The 16,270-nt window shown below is 34.3% G+C and overlaps 1 protein-coding gene across 1 annotated transcript; it reads left to right on the plus strand.

Annotated features, from left to right (window-relative positions):
• Positions 1-1,709: 1,709 nt before the first annotated feature.
• LOC127977731 (pancreatic secretory granule membrane major glycoprotein GP2-like) lies at positions 1,710-10,574 on the plus strand. The gene is made up of 13 exons (XM_052582775.1): positions 1,710-1,852; positions 2,354-2,547; positions 2,814-2,951; positions 3,110-3,239; positions 3,364-3,553; positions 4,697-4,838; positions 5,177-5,332; positions 5,417-5,472; positions 7,542-7,717; positions 7,815-8,215; positions 9,340-9,436; positions 9,516-9,690; positions 10,056-10,574. The coding sequence occupies exons 1-13, from the start codon at positions 1,730-1,732 to the stop codon at positions 10,208-10,210; spliced, it is 2,133 nt and encodes a 710-aa protein (XP_052438735.1). The 5' UTR covers positions 1,710-1,729; the 3' UTR covers positions 10,211-10,574.
• The last annotated feature ends 5,696 nt before the right edge of the window (positions 10,575-16,270 follow it).

Raw genomic sequence — 16,270 nt, forward strand, 5'->3', positions numbered from 1 at the left:
CTTCTACTCAGGTGCACACACAACCCAATCAGACCATAGGTGGTGCTATAATAACTTACAATAGATTGAATGTTTGAAATTTAATATACAATAAACGTTGAACTTTTCTCTACCGCAACACAAGGCCTTTACTGCAACACATAACTTTGATGCAGTAAAGACATGTTGCGGAAATGACATTTTTGCTAATATCGAGGCTCTATGGCAGCTAGCAAGGTCTACTACATTAGTTTTAACTCTTAGCATCTTAATTGACATAAACTAAATATTAAATTACATGTTTTTAAAATGTAGTTCACAGTACAGAATTACTAAGCTGCATGAATACTGGCACAGAAAATATCTTGTGAGTGAGGTTGTGAGGTGGCCTGTCAGCGATGTGCTCACGTGCTCATTTCTGTTTTTAGAGAAACTAGACTTGTTTGTCTTTGATATAGTGTGATAATAAAAGCCAGTTTTCATTATTGCTGTAAGGTCTCAAAAGTGTGGGACAGGCACATATGGTTAAAAAAAAAAAGCTAAAAATGATCAGTAAATAGGTAAAAAAAAAAATAATAATAATTAAGATGCTGTAAATGAATATGTATATTAAACAATTCCATTTGAAATAATGTTACATTTTAATTAAATAGCTTATTTTATGTACAGTATCTCAACATTGAGATCAGAGTTGTATGTATATATATATATATATTATAATTATTATTTCTTTTTTTTTTTTTTTTTGTCAAGGTGTGTAATGACACTGTGAATATGTTAACAAAGCATAATTTAATTTTAAACTTAAGTACATTTCTTCCAGTGGGTGAAAAATAAGAAGTTAATCCCACACTGAAATTGGTTGAATGTATGTAATGTAAAGTAAAAGTTTTTGAGGTCAGTTGGACTTGAATATTTGACCTGTTTTTTGATGTCAACTTTGATGTCTTCTCAACATCAATTGCTCAATGGGCCGTGCTTGGACCTTGATAATCGCCACTTGCGGCGGTTTGTAGGCTACATTAGGATAAATGAACGCTGTCTCATGAGACGACGAGAAGTCAACATTCGTCTTCAATTTTCTAAACCATGCTCTTCAAAAGTCACAACCTGCCCTAAAGGAAAGGCTGATCTAAAAGTGTTTTTACAAACCTATGACTTCTTTCTTCCTTTGATCACAAAAAGGAGATTTTGGGGAATGTTATGGTCTGACTGTATCAGTGTCTGTTTCTTTTTGTGGAAATGTTCACACATGAAATGCAAGGCGATTAAGACTTGAATCATTCTGCTTAACATCTTTTGTATTACATGCAAAAAAAGAATCAGTTTCAAATGACATAAAATTAAGTAAACAATGGCCTAATATTCTGTTTTATTAGATGGTAATGATTTTCTGAAAATCCTTTTAAATATCTGGTATCATGTTTGAGGAATGTGAATGAGTTTGGAATGCAGACTGCAAAAAATAGTATAATAAAAATAATATTTGTATAAAAAGAATATTTTCTAAACTGTATTTTAACCTTCTTGAACAGTAAGAAAAATAATTCAACATGCATACATTTGTAAAAAAAAATAAAAATAATAAAAATAAAAAAATTATCCATGTGTACGTAACTTTTTAAGGAAGGTGATTCCTGTCATTTATCACATGCTTGTCTTCAGCTGGTAGAACAACTCAAACAAATAGAAAGTATCCACCCATTTCTCAGTATATAGCATTGTTCACTGTGTGATTCCGACAGACACAATGGCACACGGCACAGCGCTGCAGCTCCTGAGCTTGGCTCTCGCTCTGGGACCAGCTCTAGGTTTCTATGGGGGTTCCCTGACATTCACCCCTGGAAACAGATTTCCAGATGGATCAGTGGAGGTAAATCCAGTTTTGAAATGTTACAACTAAATGAATCTCACTTTAATTTGTTTAAATGTATTTTGTATTTTATGTGTGTTACTGTCATTCATTTTATTTTATTATTAATAATAATTATATTATAATGTTTTTATAATATAAATGTTTATTGATAGTTTACATTTGTGTTGATCTTTTATATTTACAGTTTTCACATTTAAAATTTTTATAATAATTTTGTTATGTGCTTTCATCATTTTTTTGTTTTTACACACTTCTGTATCGCTTTAATTTATTTTCAGTTTTAGTATTCTTAATTCTTTAACTTAAACTTATTTATTTCAATTACAGTAAATGCCAAATGAACTAATTTTAATTTCTTTTTTAATTTCTTTTTTAAGTCCAAGATGTAACAAAAATAAACCTTTCATTATAAAAAAAAAAATACTAATGTAAAGATATAATGTCTTATATAAATCATGTGACAACTAGGCCCCGGTCTATTCTATGTGTTTTTGGCAGATGCACTTTTACTACAGAGAGTCCAGTAGGGGTCCCTGTGGTTCTCAGGTTGACTGGATCTGTGAGAGTGGATCATGTGGCATCCTCACTAACACTGGGCCTGTGGTGACAGACAGTGCAGTTGAAAATCTGTGGTGCCAATCAGAGGTTCACATGGCCACCAATGTCACTAATAGTGGTCCATTCATTCTGAGGTAATTCTGATGAATTTTTATATAACAGATCTATGCTCTGCTTTAAGTTATTGATAGTCTTACACTGTAATCACGAAATACACATAATACATACAAAAACATAAATACAAAAATAAAACAAATCCCAAATGATCTGAAAAATGTGTACGTTAAAGGATAAGTTTTGTAGTTAGTGCATAAATTATATGTTCTCATGTACTTAAACACATAAAAATAAATGATGTATTAACAAAATGCACATGCATATTAATAAATATCTCTACCAGTTCCTCTGGTTGCTGCTGGGAGGATAATGTTCATGGTGTCGGTGGATGGACGCTGCGCACTCATGTTGATGCTGGACGTCGATCTGACACTCAGTCTCCGAACAGATCCCCTGTTTCAGCAGTAATTCCAAACATAAGGTGTCTGCTTTTTAAAATGACATCGTGAAAATGTGTGTATATATATATATATATATATATATATATATATATATATATTTTACATTTGCATTTTCATTTACAGACACATTCATTTCCGTAAATAAATAATCTTGCTCCATCGTCTTAATAATACACAGGATTCCTCAGAACTGCTTCCAGAGCATTAAGTTGCTGGCACATGATCCAGATGACGATGTAGTGAGATGCAGGTTTAATGACGCCAACTGCACAGTTTGCCATCAACATCAAAACATTCATCTTCAAGAGGTGATGCTTTCTAATGCCAAACTCTTCAACTTAAAGAAAGGAAAATTAAGTTCCTTGACCCTTTTCACATTTTGACCTTTTAATGTATAATTTTGGAATGTGCATGGTTTATTCTTTTTTGTAGGAATCGTGCACTTTGCACAGAGAAAATGCTCTGGACGTAGGTGTGCATGTGTTTGAGCTCATGCTGGAGGATTATGCCGTTTCAAACATAACTGTGACTGACGCTAGCGGGGTCTCCTCAGTCAATAATGCACTCAGTGATAGTAACCCAACAGCACTCAGTCAAGTGCCTCTGCAGTTTGCAGTTGAAAGTGAGTGAGAATCACATTATCTGCTATGGGCCAAACAAACACTCTCCCTCAAGCAATAAAATAAGTTTGGAAGCTTCTATATAGCTTTTCAGAAAAAAATTGAAGAAATCACAAAAATGGATTCAAATTAAGTAGAAAAGTGGAAAACATTAAGAACAAAATCTTTTTTTTTTTTTACATACAAAGTCTCGCAAATGAATTGAAAGAATATCAGATAAATTAATTTGTCAAAGTACAGTAAAGATTTGTTTTAGAAACAAATTAAAAAAATTTAACAAACATTTACAAAGAAACAGCAAGTTACATTGATTCACATGTAAAAAAAAATTAAGTAGAAAAACTAAAATAAAATGTTCTGGTAAAATGTACTGTAATAATCAGTTTTATTTCCAGTTTTGATAAATAACTTTACAGCGTAAGGAATCCTTATGCAGTAATCCCAACTGACTGCAAGTCATGGAAATATTTTGCTAGTATATAAAAGTCTAAAGTCTGTGCAGAATTTATTTTTGTTTATTTTATTTATACATGTATGTATTTATTTATTGATAGAAGGTATAAAATGTTTAATCTGTTGATGAATGTATTTTTAAACCCAAAGAAAGAAAAATTGGAAGTCAAAAGTACATGTGAAAGAATATAAACTAGATATACAGTATAGAGCTACAGTATTATTTTACCAATATTCGAGACATTGATCACCTCCACAACAACATTCATCTGTGTTCAATTGACCTGAACAACTGGTTTCTGTCATTTGAGAGAGTGCATGTCAGTAGGAGAAGCTAAAACAATGCAAGACATGTCAAAAGAAAAATTGTGGATGAACAGGTTAATGGTGAATTTTATCAGAAAGTAGAAGTGAACACCTATGCTCCACTTACATTAAATGTTCAGTGGACAGTGGTGCCACAGATTTCAAAAAACATTTTTCTTGTGAAGAACAATCAATCTAAAGAGCTTTTGTTCTACTATAAAAAAAAAACGTAAACGCTTTAGTGGATGTTAAATGTCTGCCGCGGATTGCAGTTAAGAACATTTAATTTTATGAGTGTATAGGATGCTTTTATTTCAGGTCTGCTGTGAATTGTGTAGCACTGATACATTTCTGTGTATTTAAACACAATCTACATCATCTTGCAGTTCTTCCACCATCTCAGGGTTGTGTACCAGGTGTGAACAAACCAAGTTTCTTGACACCAACTCCTTTACATGGAGATGTGCATCATGCCGCTGTGGGAGAGGTGCATGAGATCACCCTCAGAGCACAGATCTCGGACAGCAGGTCTGAAGAATGTTTTGTGTTCATCACACAAAGAATCACAATATTCATCTTAGATATTTATTAAGCCAACTTTTCATTACTGCAACCTCCAGATTCGATTGCATTTAGTTTTTGGTGACAGTCATAGATTTGTAATAAATTATTGCATTTCATTTCTAAGAAGCATGATTTTGCTGAGTAGATGAATTGAACTGAATTCCTTTTTTATCAGTAGATCCAGCTGGAAAAATACTTTGACATGCTTGAATGTCAGTGTTTGCCAAATCAGGTTTTTCATGTGTCTGCTGATTGAGTTACAGTAATGTTATCTGATCTTTCTTTTGCTCCTGTCTGTGTAGCATCTATGACTTCCAGGTCAGCGGCCCCTCTAATATGTCTAAGACTCTGACAAGTGAGAATAATGGGGTTTTGGTGGCAACACTGACCTGGACTCCACAGGAGACGGATCTGTACCGTCGTGTACCTGTGTGTTTCGCAGCAGACACACTTCACAGGTAAAATGGGCTCTATATTTAAATTGATTATTCATGGTCTCTGCATAGTTTCTTATCAGTTCTTGTCTGTGTTTTCTTTATCAGTCAGTCAGAAATGAGGTGCATCGTTGTGGCTGTGGCAAAAGCAAGGGTTCTTTCAGGTAAATAAAATAGCAGGAACCTGTATTTAAATTTAAATACAGTATTTAAATACAGAGAAAAATTGTTTGCGAATGAATGTTTTTCGAATTGAATGAATCATTCGCGCATCTGCACCTAATGATTCGTTTCATTCAATGACGTTTTGTCCTTTTGAAGCATATGACTTCTGAATGTTCGAAGGTTTCCCTTATGAAAAAAAAGTTTATTCATGTGTGCTATTAGTTTACTTCCTTTAAACAAAAAATTAGGAAAGAATACTTTCAGTATACTTTTTAAGTACTTCTCAGAAATGTGTTTTAAGTACTGCTCAGTTAAAATAACATTTATGCATACTTGACTTACACTTAAAAAAAAAACTCTAAATATATTTGAGCTATACTCCGGGAATCCATGTTTTTATTGTTATACTGTAGGGCGCGCTATTACACATCCTCTGTACATAATTTTCAAAACACAAGTGAAGAAGAAACCGAAACAACAGATGCTTCCACATGTAATCTAAAATAGGGGTGCATGATATATATCGGTATGTATATATAAGTATGATGTAAAGTTCACTTAAAGCTGCAGTTGGTAACTTTTGATGCTCTAGCGGTTAATAAACAGAACTCCTTGCTGTCTTGCGGAAGAACATCATAGCCGGATCTACTTCTTTCTGTTTATGTCTATGAAGAATCACGAAGGTACTGGGTTACTCCGCCGCGGTACCCCCGAAGCAATCTAAAATAGTCCGAATATAAACACTTATTATAGGTGCACCCTAGTGATTCAGGACAAGCTAAAAACACGGTTTGGAAAATGGAGTCATGGTGCACTCGCTTATTATATACCTTTTTCTACATTTTGAACACAAACAAAGTTAAGGACCGCAGCTCTGATTGGTTGATTTCTTACCGGGAGCGGTCAGTAACCGCAAATGGCAATAGGAGCACTGGGAGGAGCCAGAGGAGCTTGATTTTTTCACAGATTAGTCAGGACATAATGACAGGTTTAACAAATATGTAAAAAATATATTTTTACAAAAGTTACCTACTGCAGCTTTAAAGAAAACTTACAAGTATACTTGCAGTATAAAACTACTAGTTTACTGAGACTATACTTCAAAGTGTACTAAAAATGCTACAAGTATTTAATTAGTAAACTATCAGTATACCTATAAGTTCACCTTTTTTTGCAGTACAAACTAAAAACATAGTAAACTAGTTGTGCACTCAAAGTTTACCACTGTTATTCTTATAAAGTCTATAGAGTCGTATAAAGTCTATACGTTTATATTCTAGAAAGTGGGCCAATTTAGTCCCAAGGAGTATTGAAATAGTACACTTTCAAGTATACTACTAGAACACTGATATTTGTATATTTGCTACATAAAGTGTACTTAAAACTATACGTGTATTTTACTTAAGTATACTTAATAAAATAAACTTGAAGTATGCAAAGAGTTCACAACTAGTGCTAATGTTAAAGCTATAATTTATTTAGGCTGCTTTGTTATAATTTGTGGAGAAAAGGGTGCTTTAATATTCTTTCTAGAGTGCTTTACTTTAATGTGTTTTTTTTTTTTTACATGAATATGCAGCCTAATAAAATTCTAAATTACTGGTCGTCAACATCTCAACAACTCAAAATTGTTTTTAATGAATCGGTTTGACTAAATGATTCACTCATGAAACACAAATATTTTCACTTATCAACACTTACTGACATAACAATGTAACTTACAACAAAAAAAAGCCACTGAATGTTTCAATGAACAAATCTTTTTGGTGAGTCACTGACTGCACATCACTACCACTAAAAACAACTTTAGCTTGTACATTGTGTTGTTGTGGCTGTACCTAACAAACCTTGAGCCAGTTATTCAGGTAGTTAGATAAACTGTCAAGTTAAATGCTAATGTCCACTAGAATGCAGTGAGTCAGTCAGTCATTGTACAAGTCCTGCGTAACTAGAAGCATTTGCATTCACATAATTGTGTTAAATTTAATCCCTGGATGTTTTTGATGATTTAAATGCAAGTCACATAAAAAATACCCCAGTGACTTAATGCTGTATCATATCTTTCAAGGTGAAGCAAAAGTCATCTGTGAAGATAACAGCATCAGCATTGTTGTCAGTAAAGCAACAATGGATGGTATTGACCAGAACTGGCTCCAACTGCGAGACCCCACCTGTTCCCTTACCTCCAATGAGACCCACATCATGGGCACGATGTCTCTCAACACCTGTGGCACTACCATTGATGTATGCCAACTAATATGTAAAATATTTGTGTTGCATTGAAGGCCCTTACATTCTCTTTACTTTTCCCTCTTTTGTCTTTGTTTTCAACACCAACCAGGACACTGGAGATTTCATCGTCTTCAAAAACGAGATCAACTCCTTCGAGAACCAGAATGCTGTTATCACCAGACGCAATCAAGTTAAAATCGGCTTCTCCTGCCAGTATCCTAAAATGGCCAGTGTCTCCAACCGCTACGTCAACCATAAATCTGACTACATCTTCACTGAATCCAGCTTTGGCACGTTTGGTTACGCGTTTGAAGTTTTCACCGACAGTAGCTTCAGCAGTCAGGTGGATCCCAGCCTGTATCCGGTGCAGGTTCAGCTGATGGACCAGATCTACATGGGCATTGAAGCTCGTACTGCTCTACCAGAGGTCACTCTCTTCGTTGAGTCCTGCAGAGCCACTCCTGAAGACAATCCATTCAGTGCTGTCTTTTATGACATCATCAAAGACGGGTAAGACTTTATAATGAACCAGATTTGATCATTTTTAGAAGAAAAAATAGGATGTTGCCCATTTTATGGTCTTCCAGCCATACGCATGAGCAATAACATGAACTAATGATAGAGTAAGTAGGCCTATAATTAGTCCAAGAAGTCTATTCATTGTATTCCAAGCTTATCATTGGTAATGCTTAAAACACTGAAGGAACTTTGCAAAAAATTTTTTTGCTTGATTAAGCTTTTTGGGCTGCTAACGAAAAGGTTTCAGGTTCAAGCCCTTGTACAAAGTAGGTGGTCTCCTTTAAATACACGGTTGGCCTTCAAAGCTTTATTGAACCTCACAATGGCTTTTCTCAGAACCATTTATAATTACCGTGGCTGCATGTGTGGTTTAGTAATGCGGAAAAAACAAGTGTGAAGCTAAAGATTGATGTTTGTATTAGTGCACGTGATGTGTTTTTCAGTGCTAAACACACTTGTTTACAACGTATTAGTGAGAGAAAACAATTTGTAATTTATTTATAAGTTGGAGTTACTCATTGCATTTAATCTGCTAAAAATTTAATCTGCTGAGAGATCTCAAAATAGCATAATTAATACTTGTATTCAGCAAGGACACATTATATTGCTCAAAAATGTCACTTAGAGACATTCAAAATGTAATTCAAATAAATGCAGTTTTTTTAACTTTCCATTCATCAACAAATCCTGAAAAAATATTATTTTTCTACAAAATGAGCAGCACAACAGTTTTCAACATTGATAATAATAATGTTTCTTCAGCATCAAATCAGTATATTAGAATGACTTCTGAAGGATCATGTGACACTGAAGACTGGAGTAATAATGCTGAAAAATTTAGCTTTGCATAACAGGAATAAATTATGTTTTAAAATATTTCCAAATAGATAACAGTTCTTTTAAATTGTAAAAATATTGCACAATATTACTGCTTTTATTGTATTTTTGAGCAAATAATTGCAGCCTTGAAGAGCAAAGACTATTCAGTTCATCAAGAAACAACGAGTGTATTATATTGCATTTTCTTTTTACCTTCAAATCAGTCATGCACAATACCAAATTTCCTGAAATAGGCAATAATAATGTAATTCAGTTCCTTGATTGTGTTTTTTCAGGTGTGTTGTGGATGATACACTCATGGTTTACCCAAGTGCCTCCACAAAGTATGAATTTCAGATCCAAGCCTTCAAGTTCACAGGAGGCTTCGATGAGGTACAACACATCTGCGTAACAACTGTGTTTGTGTTTAGCAGGAACATTTCACTAGAATACTCTAAAATCATGTTGACAGGTGTACATCAGCTGCTCCGTGATCCTGTGTGCAAGAGACAGCTTAAACTCCAGATGTGCCCAAGGTTGCCTGGGCCAAGCTGCACGCAGACGTAGACGAGATGTGAGCCAAGAAACTGCCAGGCACTACATCACCCAGGGTCCCTTGCAAGTGGCGAGACAGGCTCGTAATGCTGGTATATGAATATGGTTTAACAGAATAGTTGATTGAAAGTATGAATCATTCCTTTAAACAATGACTGTGATATGATTTCGGTAACACTTTGATTGTATTAGTTAACATTGGTTACATTAACCATTAACATTAACTAATGTTAACTAACAATAAGTAATATATTTCTTGTGGTATATTTTCATCTCTGATAATGTTTGTTAAAGGAACAGTCCACCCAAAACATAGTGAGGATGAGTACATTTTTAGCTAAATTAAATTTTTGGGTGAACTATTCCTTTAACTAATGTTCATGAATGAAACCTTATTGTAAAGTGTTTGCCATGATTTCTATGTCATGGTCTTTGATGTTGCTCTTTCATTTTGCAGCCTCAAATGATGGTGGATTTCTTCACATGAGCACAAGCACTGGGGTCTTTGCAGGACTCTTTGTTGTCTCCATTGCGGTGTTGGTGGGAATACTGGTATATAATGCCAGAAGAACAAGATCTATTGACCGCATGCGTCTACTGTCCACTTTCTGAGATACTGTAGTGACCAGTTTGAGAACTACATCCTTCCAGATTATAAATTGTAAAAGTCTTTCCAGTTTCCCATACATGAGCAGTAAATGAACAGTTATTGAAGTAAATGGTATAAACGCACAACAATGACTATTGGTGTGGCTGGTATTATCCCAATTCTTTCATCCTCTTTTTTTGCCACTTATTTCCTTCCTTTACTTTCACACATCATTCGTCAATGAAACATAACGTTTATTGGGGTGTAATTATAGAAAACATGAAACTTCACAAATCTTACTGAGAATGAGATGGCATTCCAGGGCTATTGTATTAACAAACATTTATTAATGAATTTTGGTTTTAAAATAAACTGTACATTCAAGCATTTATTGTGTCGGTGTGTGGTTATTTGCAAAAATACCCTCCTTGGTCAATTTGATGTGCAGAAAGTGTTTATTCAAGCATTATTGTACGTACTGCTTCACATTAGTCATTATAAGAAATAAAGTATTGGTTTCAGTAGAGAAGCAGCCCACATATAAAACTAAAATATTTAGAATGAGATTAAAGCATTTTTGTCACTCACACACTTCCCCTCTTGATATAAATCACACGCAAATCGTAAATTAGATGATTTTAATATTATTGCATAACATTAAAATATTAAATTTCATGGGACTTGCTAGCCTATACAAAAGTACATAATCTTCATGAATTCAGCCCTTTTATATTCTCACACTTATGGAAAATTTTTTTTTTTACTGAAATCATATAATAACTCTTCACTAAAATCTTAATGAAAAGAAAGAATATACAAATAAAAATTATTCCATTCTTTCAGATGACAAAAACAATATCATTTAATGTAGGTCAAAGTAATTTAGGAAAAAGTCTACATTTTAATTATATGAATAACGATTATGGATAAAATGCATCTAAAATCAACTTAATCAAGTTAATCTACATGATAATGATCAATGATCGTCACTCACGATCTCTAAAATACTGGAGCATTTCCAATTAGTCATCATGACTGTGTTTTATTTAATGTGGAAGTTTATAAAAGAAAAATCTAAACTAGGCCTAATGTTGTTAGGCCAGAATCTTAGCAGCAACCCTTCTTATAAGCTTAGTGCTGAAATGCTCTTATAATAATAATAATAATAATAATAAGTAATCTCAAAAATGATCTTACTTTCATGTCACCTACATCAGATGAGCTATGGGAAAGCAAAACTTCCTGATGATAAATGAAGTGGGGGGAAAAGCTGCAGGGCAGGAAGTACATGAATATTCTTGTATGTAAGATTTCAGAAAGATTATACATGTCTTTAAAATGCATCCAGTTTCCTTTTTCTTTTTTTTCTACAGATCCACTTTATCTCAGCAGATTAGAGAACACAATTTTAAATGTCATATAAAGTCATATGCATAAAATGATTGACTGCAATATGCAAAAATACACGGGCATTATAATGAGCTGCTAGTGAAAGTAGAAGGGAAACATAATACGTTTTAAAATAAATTAAAGGATTAGTTCAATTTCAAATTTACAGTTCCTGATAAATTACTCACCCCCATGTCATCTAAGGTGTTTACACCATTCATTCTTCAGTCAAAAAGAAATTAAGATTTTTGATGAAAACATTCCAGGATTATTCTCCTTACAGTGGACTTCAGCGGCTACCTAATGGTCAAAATTAGTTTCAGTGCAGCCTCAAAGGGCTCTACACAACACCAGACGAGGAATAAGGGTCTTTATAGTGAAACAATTGGTAATTTTCTAAAAAATAAAATAAAATAAAAAAGTATATGCTTTATAAGCAAAATGCGTGACTTCACGTAATAAGTTATGTTGAAAAGGCCATGCTTGACGTAGGCCTGTTTTTTCAATAAAACTATAATACTTGAAACATGAAACTAGTGAAAAGCTAAATTAAATGAAAAGATTTGATTGCTGTATTGCATTTAGACCTGCTCATGTGACATCGTATTTTATTTTTTTACGTGTTTTACAGCGTTGCTCACTATAACAATCACATACGATTATGTTGAGCTTAGGAATTCAGTGGCCAATCAGAAACGGTCAGATAAGTCATCACAAAATTTAGTTTAGACTGAAACTTGCAAATTAAAGTTGTCATATTTTATTTATTTTATTTAAAACTTTATCAAAAAATTTAGATTTAAATTTTATTTCAGTATATAAACATTTTAGGGCTAACTGTCATTACACTAAATTAAAATAAGACATTTTCAACTTTTCACCGGTACTTTGTTTGTGTGTGTGTGTGTGTGTGTGTGTGTGTGTGTGTGTGTGTGTATACAGTATGTATGTATGTGTGTGTGTATGTATTTCTGTCATGACAACTCTCAGAGGGATTGGCATGGTAATGTACGTGAGAATGTTCATGTATTTTGTCTTGGCAGAATAGATCTGCTACGCTGCTGCGGCTGCTAAACCCAAGCCTTGCTACTGCCAATACATCCATAACAGGTTGCTGTGAGCATGTAAGAAATATTGCTGCTGCAAATATAACACACATAAAATAACCACCCATAAAGCAGGAGACATAAAAGGGACAATACCAGCCAAAACAAGAACAAAACACCCCCCAACAAGCAAATCTATGACAAAGACATATGTACTGCTGCGGCTCCGAAGAGCCATGTGAACCGGATGAATTACTATTTATGTGTGCCTTGACTACCACGCCAACTGGCTTAACACTAGTGGCCTATGGCTATGTGAGCCTTGATAACCATACTGACCGGTTTAATAATAGTGGCTTATGACTACTGTATGTGAACCTTGGCTACCAAGCCGACCAGGGGTGCGTTTCCTGTACAACTCGCAGATTAACCATAGTACGATGCATCATTATGGAACTAGCTAGTCACGACTGTTTCCCGAAACCATGGTACCTGTGTCACAGATCCATCATTCAAACTACTTTGGATTGAGCCGTCGTTCTTCTTCTTCTTCGATCTAATGGCTGACTGGAGCCATGAGCACATACCACCACCTACAGTAATATGGTTTTATTTTCTCTTTTCTTCAACTGGAATTACCCTTTTGAAATGATGTCACGTAGGAGTCAGTGATGCACGGGTCAATGTATAAACAACCCGCACCCGAACAATGTTTTCAACTAACCCGCACACAACTCGGACCGCAAAAAAAGAAAAAGAAAATATTGTACCCAATCCGCTTCCTGACCCACATTTTTTAAAAGTAGTAAATGCGTCGCCCCTTTATATTAATTTAATTATTAAATAGACTATAGCCTATAATAAGCGTTATGACCACACACATAAGGCTTGCCACAAAGAACCGGTTAAAGTAATGATTATGAATGTGTTTAAATTAGCAAGGACTCATTTAATTGTTTAGTAATAAACTGGTGTTTGCTGTGTGACTGCAAAGATGAAGTTGACGATGCGGACTCACCATGAACACCAGAGAAATGCACATTTCATATGGATTACATAATCAGAGAGTATCCTTTTTATTTTGGTTTGAATATGTTCATTTAAAAGTAGACATTTCAAGCTTTCTGTAATATATTGCCTATATTTCTTTTTAAACCCACAGACGAAATAATTAAGACACTACCTGTCCCAAAATATCACCCAAAGTTTCTACAGCTTTTTCTTAGCTATTTCAGAATCTGGAAAAATGACTGGGGCTAACTTGTTACTGCAGTCGAGCGATATGAATGTGTGTGATGTACGGCATGATAAATGCTCATCACTTCTGCTGTCCAAACTATGTCAGACTGTGGGTCATTTGGTTTATTGTAAAACGATTGCACTGATTTGCATGTATCTTGATGATGTGCTTTTTTCTGTGGTACTTACATGCACAATGTCGCTCACGTCGTATTCTCCACCATGTCCCACAGAAAAACTGCTTTGCATAAAATGCAAGAGTAGGCTATGTAGCGGTGCATTCGCTATTAAAAGTGCATCTTCTCTTTTTCGTGGCCACACTGGCCATGGCTGCTTAACCTGACCGAACAGTGCGCATGCTCTCCAATTTGAGATTGTTGAGGCGTTCGTGCACCAGTCAACAGTTTGATTGACGTAAGACTCAGCCTATCGACTAACGCTTTTATTGCTCTCCTCTGAACTATTGGACCTAGTTAACAGTACGCCCATGGACGTGTCCGTGTATTTATTAGGGTCGAATGAAAAGCGGGACAGATGCTCAATTTGAATGAGGTGGGACAAAGGGTAAAATTGCTGTGGACACCTGTTGATTATTTTGGTCAATTTTTCCTATTTAAGTCTCCTTGTCTTAAAGTCCACCAAAGGACTTTCACATTTGGCTCTCAAACTCTGGAATAGACTTCCTGATCATTTTCGGGGTTCACACACACTCTCTCTATTTAAATCTAGATTAAAAACGCATCTCTTTCACCAAGCATTCAAATAATATCTCTTAAATTGTGACTGCAGTTGCATCTGATCAAATGTGCATTCTTATTCTTTAGCGTGGGCTAATTAATTTTACTTTGTTGGAACTTCGCTATGCTAATGATGTCTCTATTTGTTTCTCTGTTTTACATCCCGTGGTAGGATTTACACAAGCTCCAGTCTGGATCCAGAACACCTGAGAAGAGATGATGCTGACCCCTCAGAGGACCCCAGATGATGCTAACCCTGAATCAACAAACAGAACTAACAAATATTGCTACAAGTGTGACTGCATCATATAATAATTACTGTTAATAATGTTTATCGTCTGGCTGACTACGTCTTGCATTAATTTTTCTGAAAAATCCTTTCATATGCGCACAAACTGACAGTCACCACTTATAAGCTACTACTAAAAATTGTAGAAACATAATTTTCTGTGAAGTTGCCTTGAAATGATTTATATTGTAAAAAGCGCTATACAGATAAACTTGAACTGAATTGAATTGAATCGCCATTCAGCCATGTGTTACACAAATTTTCAAAGCATGAAATTGCAGTTCTTTTGGAGGAAGTGGAAAATAAAGTGTTTGCAAACCAAATGTTATCAAACTTTTGTTTATATAGCAGTAGGCCTACTTTTAAATGAAAAAAGTGCACAATACACATTCTTTTGGTTGCATTATCAGTTTAGTGCATAACAATGTGATTAATTGCGATTAATCTCAGACAATGATGTGATTAATTGTGATAAAATGAATCATTGCCCAGCACTTACATATATATAATCTTATTTTATTTCAGTTCATGTTTATTTTATTTCATGTAACAAATTTTTTATGGTTTTAATTTTAGTTAACTATAATAACCCTACTGTGCACTACAATTACAAGTTCAGTAACAATATATCTCACTTGCATCATAAGAAAATCTACAAACAATTTAAAATGTGCAAACGATTCATTTTGGGGTTAACTACACGGTTAAACAAGCATTATATTTAGCCTTCTTTATTCAAAAATATTTGACAGCTAGAATGAGACAACTAACTAAATAGAGCCAAATATTTCAGAGTTTAAATAGTGATATTGTTCAGAAATGTAACTAACAATTTCAGGTCATTTTCCCTTGATTTCCTCTTTGATATTGCTTTTATCTGATTTCTGATACTTACACCGAACCAAACTCTGCCACTGCTTCCAAACCATGTTTTACATATAGATTTTCATATATTTTTAAAAGCACAATGCTCCTTATTTAACTTAACAATTGTTTTTTAATAGAGAAACAAAAATAAGATCTTAAAATAAGATCTGAACATGTTTTATTCACCCTCATGTACAGCTGATGATTGACATTAGTGGCCCAGTCCAGATTCCACAAAGATGAGCTGCAGATTAGAAGGAAGTTCAGCATCACTTACAGTCTGTATGGGAATTCATTTGCTCATCTAGCTCAACTGGTTTATTTTTCTTTCTTTCCAGGTTGTCATATGTAAACCTTACCAGTAAGAACAGAAAAAGAAAAAAAAAAAAACATTTAAAAGACAATGCCACCAACAATTGAGTCAGCTGCGAGATTGTGGTTGAATTCTTTTGCATATGCAATTCAAATGTTTGTGCAAATTATTAAAAAAAAAAAATGTATTATTCATTTTATGAT

The sequence above is a fragment of the Carassius gibelio genome, chromosome B18 (assembly GCF_023724105.1).
Source record: "Carassius gibelio isolate Cgi1373 ecotype wild population from Czech Republic chromosome B18, carGib1.2-hapl.c, whole genome shotgun sequence".
In the NCBI taxonomy this organism is placed as follows: Eukaryota; Metazoa; Chordata; class Actinopteri; order Cypriniformes; family Cyprinidae; genus Carassius; species Carassius gibelio.